This window comes from Grammomys surdaster, unplaced genomic scaffold (genome assembly GCF_004785775.1).
Source record: "Grammomys surdaster isolate TR1022 unplaced genomic scaffold, NIH_TR_1.0 126176, whole genome shotgun sequence".
Taxonomy (NCBI): domain Eukaryota; kingdom Metazoa; phylum Chordata; class Mammalia; order Rodentia; family Muridae; genus Grammomys; species Grammomys surdaster.
In genome coordinates, this window is record NW_021620983.1 from 4,376,495 (window position 1) to 4,386,492 (window position 9,998).

Here is a 9,998-nt window from a genome sequence, read left to right on the forward strand (position 1 = left end):
GTAGCCAATGGAATACTGGCAGTTTAACTAAACTTTTAAATATCTTTTGTAGCATTAGAGTGTAACCATTAATTTTGAGAAGCAAAAGCAAAACCAATTTAAACAATTTATCTTCTCTAAAATCAACACCAAGCAGACCACCCCTATGCTATAAAGTTTTGCTGCTAATTCTCTACACATGAATGCATGAAGCAGCTTTTAATCTCATTGAAGAGACATTGGTCTAAAATCTTACTTTCTATATACCTGGTTTCTGAACGACTCCAACACTGAGCTAGTTCCACGCCACCTTTCGTTATCAAAGTTGTACATTTTTAATTACACCCAATAATTTAAGCCAATAGTCTATAACCAAGACATGTAGAACATTTTTATACTTTTAAAACCAATTAGAAACAACAATTAAGTGGCTATATATCTTATCTTCAGATCAAACAAAATTTGGTGCTATTTCTAGCTGTAATTTTAAGAGAAAGGCACCTTGTCACAGAGATTTTTCTAGGACAAAATGACTCTTAGCTTCTTTATAAAACCCAAAATGCTGCTGGTCTCTTTTAAAAGCAGCTTATGTCAACCTCAATTCCTGAAAAGACCTTCTTTAGCTCCCAAAGGTTGGATCAAGCAGTTTTAACGATCTTTCTTTTTGAACATGTAACAAACACAGAACATTTAGACAACGAAACAAAGAGCAAACACAAACACGTGGACATTGGCGCGCCAAGGACAAACAAAGAACTTTTAGGAGCTACAGAGAAGTTCAGGACGTCTCCCGAATTCTCTGTTTCTAGATGAACTCTGAAATAGCCTTTTCATTCTTTTTGTTGACACAGCTCAGAGAGAGGACACCAGTATTTTTAAAACTCTTTCTCTCTCTCTCATATTTAAAATGTAACTTTTCATCTCGTTCATTGGAGATTTAGCGGGTAGTTATTTTAACACTTCAATACCCTGCTTTCTAATTCCTTTTAACCCTGCTCTTTCCACCTGAAGCGGCCGCAGGCAATGCCTGTTTAGAATTCTCCTGACCTATGTTTCGCTGTTACCTCCTAGGCAAAATCCTCATTCACCTAGACTGACTCTCCCGAAACATTTTTCTTGTAAACACAGCCTCTAATTGACCGTCACTAACGCAAGAACTCGATCTCGTGGCGGCAGCCGTCTATTCGGCTGGCATCTATCCTCCCCATCCGTCTCTACATCTGAGTCCTCTGACTCGGAAGTTAGCCCCTCCGACTCAGAGCTATCACGCCGTAAAAACCCCCGGCTCCTTTACCAGATACAGAGGTTTGTTTCTGAGGCTTACTTTCCTTCCGTCTCTCCCGAGAGTGTTCTTCCTCTCCTCTCTCACCCCCGTGGGTTGGTCCTCGGGGAGGCCTGATTTCTTAAATATGTCCCTTTTCTCTTTTCTTTTCTGACCTTTTAAGCGCTTCCATTTCTCTGTCTCTGTTTCTGACATGTGGGCCCATAATTCGTCTATCACTCCCCAGCCCGCCGCCATAACCGAGCAGCTTTTCTCATCCTGCAAAACCAGAAGGAAGAGTACCAGCACTGTCTGGGGAGGGAGACGAAAAAAATCAAGACCAGACATTATCTCTCAGAGAACATTACCCCGTCATACGGTTCTGGATTCACTCCACGCGTGAGAAAACGAGCGGAGGGTCTTCTTTAAGCAGCGCCGGCGATCGATGGATTTTCCCGGGTTTCACGGCACCAAATGTGCGGGGCGCACGCGTGTAGTCCTCTCGCCGGCGAAAAACATACACACACGTGCGCACACACACACATCACACACACGCCAGAATCCTTCCGTATGAACACGTTTATTTCCCTAAACCAAAACGGTGGAAGAAGACGAGAAGGCGTGGGAAAGCACTGCCTATATACCCCAGAGCGGGGTATTCACCCCCTGATTGGCTGTATACTCGTAGCGCGCCAAACGTCGTGGGATGGGCTTAGCCTTGGCGGGCTTTACATGGCACATGCGCACTTTATTTGTTTACTAGGAAGAATTATGGCTGACAGCGCCACCTAGCGATGGCGGACTTTGCCAGCTCTGCCGCGGCTCCTAACAAGAAGTATTATATTGGGTTTGCTGTTTGAGACTCTTTCTGTTCTGTATTTTAGACAAGCTTGGCGAACTTCTGAACCTTCTGCCTCCAGTCTCTTTCAGGGGTCAAACCCAGGTTTTCTGCAAGCACCCTACCAACTGCAGCAAGTCCTCAGACACCCCCACCCCCAGTGTTAAACTCTGCTGGGAGGGGTCGTGTCATCACCTAGGGATGCCATTCACATTAGACCTTTGGACCATGTAGCCAGCGCGGTGTGAGCTCCAAGCGCTTTTCCTTTCTCTTCCACAGGCCAAAGATCTCATCATCACACCAGCCACCGTCTTAAAAGAGAAGCCCGACCCCAGCTCACTGGTCTTTGGAGCTACGTTTACTGACCACATGCTGACGGTGGAGTGGTCCTCCGCATCTGGATGGGAGAAACCTCACATTAGGCCTTTTGAAAACTTACCCATGCATCCCGCTGCCTCCGTTTTGCACTACGGCGTAGAGGTAAGTGCTTGTGAGCTGCTGTGGGCTGTGATTCTCCACCTTGCCAGCTTCTTTAGGATGGGGGACAGGCCCTGCTGTCTTAAATGGAGGTTGTCATAAATGTCTTCAAACTTCTCCTGTAGCCAAATGGATTGAGAATAAATCTCAGAGCTAGTTTTGCAGGTTGACTTGGTTTATCTGTGATGTTAGTAAAAATGTGGGGTGTGCGTGCGTGCGTGGTGCGTGCGTGCGTGCGCGTGTGTGAAGCGAGGTGTGGCCATGCCTTGGTAACCTAAGACAGGATGGGCAGAAAGTTCAAGGCTAACCTAGACTACATCATTCTTTCTGGCCAGCCTAGGCCACAGAACCTCAAAGAACCCCAAAGCAATGCGTATTGCTAATTTATTAGGTGCCCTCTTTTTCTCAGATCTTTGCGTGATTGTGATGGGTCACAGAATGAGACAGACACCAGTGCTAACTGCTTGCTCATAGCCAGCCTTTGGGATGGCATCGAGCACATTCCTTTACCCTGGAGTGTTTGGAGAATCCATCTCTTGGTCCTCTGCAGATACATAGTTAGATCTGGAGAATATTGTCCCATCACCTTTACCCTACATTTTATTTTATTCTTTTCTGTTTTTTTTCCCCCCACATGGGATGACTTTCCCCAGAAAGCCCAGAGATAAATTCTGATCTACCAAGGGACTGAAAATGACCATAGGAAACATTGATAGCGATGATCAGATACTCATTTTTGAATATTGGATCCAAGACTGTGCTTTCGAGAGACCTTGTGCTTTACAGAGATCATTTTCATTTCATTATTTGTGTTTAGAGTTCAGATTTCCCGCCAGAACACCCTGGAACCCACTCATTTAGTGATCTGAAGTGAGAAGCCTGTGAGTCCTCATTCAGGGCTGGAGAGTTGGCTCCGGGGTTAAGAGCACCTGCGGCAGTTGCAGAAGAATGCAGCTCAGCTATCAGGAACCACATGGCGGCTCACGACCCTAGCTCCAAGGAGATCGGACACCCTCTTCCTGTCTCTGGACAATCACTTGCACATGAACAGACATGCGCACACACGCATACACATAAACTAAGTCTTTAAGAAATAAAAGAGCAGATGTTTGAAATCAAGTCATAGAGACAGACAGGGGGCAGGGCTCAAGTGTATCTCAGTTGCTCCCTGGAGGTTTACGGAACTTGGGGAATACAATCATTTATGATTTAACACTTTTGTGTATGATAGGTAAGGATAGTAACTTAAATCTTTTTTATATATTTATTTATTGTATGTGTGTCTGTGTGGGTGGATGCATGCCATATATATATGAACATTAGAGGGGAACTTGGGGCTGTCCTTTTTCTAAGTGGGTCTCTGGGTTTGAACTCAAGTCGTCAGACTTAGCAGCAAGCACCTTTACCTGATGAGCCATCTTGCCCACCCTGTAGAAGATCTGTGTTCTTGAAAGTATAAAACCAGGTAGTTCATTGGAATCTGTAGATCAGCGGTTCTCCACCTTCCTAATGCTGAGACCCTCTAATATAATTCCTCATGCTGTGGTGACCCCAACCATAAAATTATTTTCTCACTACTTCATAACTGTAATTTTGCTACTGTTATGAATTGTGATGTAAATGATATCTGATATGTGACCCCTGTAAAAGGGTCATTCCAACCTCGAAGACGTTGAGACACAAAGGTTGTGAGAGCCACTGCTGTAGAGCCTGGTGCTGAGGGCTGCGATGAGCTCTTCTGCACATAGACCAGGCCATGCGCTGTCCTGAATGAGTCACAGGTATTCATTCAGCAAGCACAAAGCAAGGGAGTGAGTGGTGAGTTGAGGCTACACAGACTCAGCAGAGAAATAGCAAAGCATCCTCGGATTCACCGGGGGAGACAGCCTGGCCCGTCCCATTGAGAGAGCAAGCTAAAGTCATGTCGTCAAATGGGTGCTCACAACACCCAGTAGGAAGGGACTTGGGGGTGTCTATGGTAAGATTGGACCAGATCAAATCTGATCTGGGGAGATCAGCAGGGCTGGGCCCGGTTAGCACTTGCATGGGAGCAAACTTGGTCTTGGGGAGCAAACAGACCTGCTAGAAGCAGACTGATCTGCCCTTGAAACCAGCTTCTGGCTTCAGATTTCCACCACAGGCATTTTCAAACATGGGATAAACAGCGGTAATGTCTGCAGAAATGTTTTGCCTCCCAGAGATGATTCAAGGACACAGTGTTTTTGCTGATTTTTCCCTGTGTCACAGGGTGGGGATGCCAGGCTGCTCTAGGTTTGGAGGACACTTCAGGTAAACAGTTGGTTCTGAAGTGGGAGGGGCCAGCCCTCCCTCTAGAGTCTCTCTTTACCAATACAGTGTGTGTTGCATGACCCCTGACCCAGTGGTAGCCCCTGTTCTAGAAGACCACCAAACAATTCCTTAGTACCTTTGTTTTCTAAAGATAGGCTGGCTTCCAGTCCATGGTATAGCTGAAGCTGGCCTTGAACTCCTGATACAGCTGCTTTCACCTCCTAGGTACTAGGGTTACAGGTATGCATTAATATACCAGTCTGAACTTAGTTTCATTCCCAGATGACTGCTAGTTGCATGGCCTTCTGGGTTATACTCACACCAGTCTCTTTGCATCCAATGGCCAGTGAACGGACCATTCCCCCTTCAGAGAAGGCTGTGGTAACTTCAGAGCCTCTAAGTTCCGTGATTCTCAGACTTAGCATTCAGAATTACCATGGATTTCTGATTTCCATTCATTTTTGAAGCTATGTAACCCAGCTGCATAGATACCACAGTCTGAGAAACGCTGGTCTTTATAGGAGGTGAATTAGGAAGAATTTAAAAATTTTGGGCTTTGGAGTACTTCAACTGAAGTTTCAGTTTGACTTTTTTCATATTATAATTATTGGTGGCAGGCTGGCTTCAAAATCATAGCAATCCTCCTGGCTCAGCCTTCCAAATGCTGGGATCACAGTCTTTAAGAAAACGTCAGCTCTGGGGATGTAGCTCAGCGTTGAGTGCTTGCCTTGTATGAATAAAGCTCTGTGTTTCACCGTTAGCCTGCAAACACACGCAAAGCCAAAAATAGCCCTCAAATTACAGTCGTTCTGCCGCAAAACCACAACATTCTCTATACTACTAGTGATCTAATAAAACAAACACAGCACTTCTTCATAAGGCTTGATTAGCTAGACCGAGTTACCAGAAATATCTCCAGTAAGATCCAGATTGTATCTGACACTGCTTGGGTGACCAAGAACCTGAGACTAGGCAGCCCAGGGACCCAAGGTAAAATCAAATACTACTGTTCTTTAAAAAAAAAAAAAAGTAGCAATAAAATGACTCCTAATGGTATTCTGCTGTACTCGTAGACAGGCCAGAGCCTTGCACAGAGAAGCTTCCTCCTGCAGCAGATGGGAACAGATGCAGAGAGACCTACAGCTACACACAGTGCAGAAAGTGAGAGAGCTTAGAACACTAGGCCTTAAATAGAATATCTCCATCTAATTCCCCCCCACCCTATCCCCCCAGGGCTCAGGGACCCACCCCCCACCTCTCCTGCTGAAAAGGAGGCTGAAAGAGTCTTAAGAGCCAGAGGAGATGGAGGACACTGAAAGAACAAACCCTCTAAATCAACTGAGCAAAGCTCCTACAAACCCCAGACCCTGAGGGGGCATGCACAGGGCCTGCACAGGTCTGCCCCAGGTCCTCTGCATCTATCGGCTGGCTTCAAGTTTAGTGTTTTTTTTAATGGGATTCCTGAGTGTGCAAGCCAGTGGGTCTGATTCATTTGCCTTCTTTTGGGCTCTTTCCCATTTATTTCACCCAAATCCCATGTGTTAGTTTTTATTCTATCTTATATTTGATTATGTTATTGCTTAGATGCCTGTTTATTTTCTAATGAGAGACAGAGAGGGAGGTGAGGTCAGAGGGAACTGGGAGGAGTAGAGGGAGGGAAAACTGTAGTCAGCATAGGTCATGTGAGAAAAAAAATATTCTCTTTAAAGGGGGGGGGAACTGGATCAGGGTTAGAGAAACAGCTCACTTCGTAGCATGCTCATCTGTCACACACGGGGCTGTGCTCTTGTCTGCAAATAGCCATACTTCCTGCGTGAGGTGGCTCCTGACCAGCCCTGATTAGAGAGAGGGTGAGGGGCCCCACTGAGGCAGACAGTTGCTCAGGGATACTTGGGTGGGCACACTGAGAAAGTACATATTTAGAATTTGATCTAGAAAAGAAGGCGTATATCCCTTGGCTCTTTGCCAACTTGCCCAGGGAGACGGTCATAGCTGCAGAGTGTGGTCACTGGGGTCTGAGGGTAATGAGTGCTCCTCTATGGGTCCTGGAGGCAGTAGTTTTCCACTATGTGTCCTTGTCCAGGCTGTCATGACTCTTGTCCTCTTGGGAACTTTCATGCCCATGGGAGCAGGTGTGTGGTGTGTGAAACACGACTCTCGTCCAGAGGGAGTAAGAGGCAGGTTATACTGAGCCAGATAGTGGCCATGGCCTGGGCAGGTGGAATCGGGTTGCCCTGAATGACACAGCCCATCCTGGAAGTGGTCACCAGTCAGTGTGTTTATGGAATGTGCCGGTGGGGACATTGGGGAGCAGGGTACCCAAGTAGAAAGTCCTGCTGTGTGATGACGTCCTTTTAGCTTCTGGTTGGTGATCTATGTTCAGGAGAATGTGAGGTTAGAAACACGGGTGGGTGATTAACAGGCATAGAGATTAAAGATAATTCAGGATGATTTGGGTTCTGGATCCACAACATTCCTGTTGTCCACTGTTACAGAGAGTTCTGTGGTATCTCTAGCCTAGTCGTCCCTTTATCAGAGAACTTCAGCTCAGAAATCTGTCCTTCTCAACCTCCAGAGAGAGAGAGAGAAGAGACCTTGCCTTTTAAGGCACCATCCACCTTGCTCTCAAAGACAGGGTCTCATTGGTTTAAGACTGAGTAGGCTGGCTGTCCAGCAAGCCCTGGGGATCTATCTGTCTGTCCTGGCAGCTGGGATTACAAATAAGAACCACCATGCCTGGCTTTCATTTATGTGGATTCTAGGGTTGAACTCAGGTCCCTATGTTTGTGTGTATCTATGTGATCATGTGTGTGTGTAAATCTATATGATCATGTGTGTGTATCTATGTGATCGTGTGTGTGTGTGTGTGTGTGTGTGTATCTATGCGATCATTTGTGTGTGTGTGTGTGTGTGAAGGCATGAGATCACCACGCCCACACAGAGGAAGGTCAGAGGACAACCCACAGAAGTGGATTCCCTCCTCATGTAGGTTCTGGGGTTTGAACTAAGGCGTCAGGCTTGGAGACAATCACGTTTGTCTGCTGAGGCATCTTGTCAGCCCACCCCACCACCACCGTTTTATTGAATAGCATTTATCCAGCAAATATTCTAATACTTTGTATGACAAAGCAGCCTCTTCACAGCCTCGGTGTGCTGTGTACTTCAGCCTCAGGGGAAAGTGCTTGCCCTGTCGAGGAATTTGTGATCTGAACTAGTCACACTGTTTTTTTTTTTTTTTTTTTTTTTACTTGAAAGGACAGGTATCATTATTCAGATGTGAGCATTAGCAGATGTTCCCTTGAGGAAGAAATTAAATGGCTCTGCCATTTCAAGTAAATGGTGGGGAACATTTATTACCAGTGATTACACTCTTGCTAAAAGGAACCTAGAATTTTGAGGGCTAAGGGCTCAGGTGATATTGTAGATGTGTGTGTGTATGCATAGCCCTTGGTTCAATCCTCTGTACCGGGAACAAGAGAAAGAGGGACGGGAGAGATGGTCCAGGGGTTAAACATACTCCTGTCTGGAGAGGACCCAGATTCATGATCTGTCCTGTAACTTTGTTCCAGAGGATTACACGCCTTCCTTTGGCTACTGCATACACACATACATGTGGGCAAACACTCATATACGTAAGATAAATAGAAAGAGGAAGGGAAAGAAAGAAGTTAACTAGAACTTTCTGTCATTTTGACCTTCTTGAGCTCTTAGCCTTTGGAGGGCCCATCCCAGCTCTGTCAATCACCGGCTTTCCAAACCAGTGAACATTACAGACTGATTGATAGATGGATATAGTCTTAGAATGAGACTGCCTGTAAGGACGTCTCAATGGGCAAGATAAACCTGAGCAAGTCCCTGGACTTCTCTTCATTTTCCTTCTGGTGTGAGATGGGACTTCCAGGGTGTCCTAGTATGAGATCCTGGAGGGCAGCGGGAGGTAGCGGCTGTGTAACGGGAGCACACCCCAGCTGTGGTCACCCTGTTAGGGGAGCACACCCCCAGCTATGGTCACCCTGTTACAAAGAGCACCCCCACCCCAGCTGTCCAGTCCTCTGTGAGGCCAGGCACTGTTGGGAGGACATCTTAGCATGTGTGATTTAAGGCCCCATCAGTTGGTAACATGGTCAGAGTAGTCTTGGTTAGCAGGACCTTGAAGAAGAACTATCTCCAAAAACTTAGGCTAGCAGCTATTCCTCCCTTCCTCCCTCCCTCCCTCCCTTCCTCCCTCCCTTCCTCTGTTCCTCCCTCCCTCCCTCCCTTTCCTCTTTCTATTCTCTCTTCCCCTCTCTTCCTTAGCCTTCTAAGGTTCATATTTAGCTTCTGACCAGGAGTGGTGGAGGTGGTACCAGCATGCTTTAGATTCCCCTTTCCTGGTTGCCCATCAGACTGAGTACTGAAAGGACCTTTTTTTTTTTTTTTTTTACTCCTTTTCTGTTCCCGAATCGCTCCCCCTCCCCACCCCCTCTCTCCATTCCAGTCGAGGTTAAGGGCAACAACTTAACACTACTAAGACTGTCTGAGTCACCTTCTGAGACCTTTCTCTTTTCCTCAGCTGTTTGAAGGCTTGAAGGCTTTTCGGGGAGTTGATAATAAGATCCGATTGTTCCGGCCGGACCTCAACATGAAAAGAATGTGCCGATCCGCTGTGAGGACCACACTCCCGGTATGCACGTCTATTCTCTTCTGTTCCATGGTTATTCTGCTCTTACATCAAAAAAAAAAAAAAAAAAAAAAAAAGCTTGCTGAATAATTGCATCAGGCTTTTAAACAGACCAGATATTGTCGATTAAAGGTCAGAGGACGCCTTGCAAGAGTCAGTTCTCTGTACCATGCGGGTTGATGGTAACCACGTTAACGTGCTGGGCATCTTAAACTGTACATTTTAGTGCCGCTGTACAGAGAAGAAAATTAAAACCCAGCCCGGGGAGGTTAAACCACTTGTCCAAGGTCACTCAGAAGGACAGGAAAGTGGGCTGAGGTTACTTTGATTTCCTAGTCCATGCATTCATGGAATTGATTACTCTTCATCTCTGGTTAGCTGCACCCAAGATCTGACTTGCTGACACATGTTATCTGTGTAGCTGGCCATCCTAGCATCTGACATCCCTGCACTGTGATCATGCTAGTGTACTGTGATCATGCTAGTGCACTGTG

At 46.2% G+C, this 9,998-nt stretch overlaps 1 protein-coding gene across 1 annotated transcript in view; it reads left to right on the forward strand.

Annotated features, from left to right (window-relative positions):
• The window catches only part of Bcat1 (branched chain amino acid transaminase 1), a 48,778-nt gene that overhangs the window by 9,591 nt on the left and 29,189 nt on the right, over positions 1-9,998 (forward strand). Inside the window, exons 3-4 of the mRNA XM_028757627.1 lie at positions 2,358-2,558; positions 9,397-9,507. Coding sequence (XP_028613460.1) covers positions 2,358-2,558; positions 9,397-9,507 — 312 coding nt within the window. The remainder of the gene's footprint in view (positions 1-2,357; positions 2,559-9,396; positions 9,508-9,998) is intronic.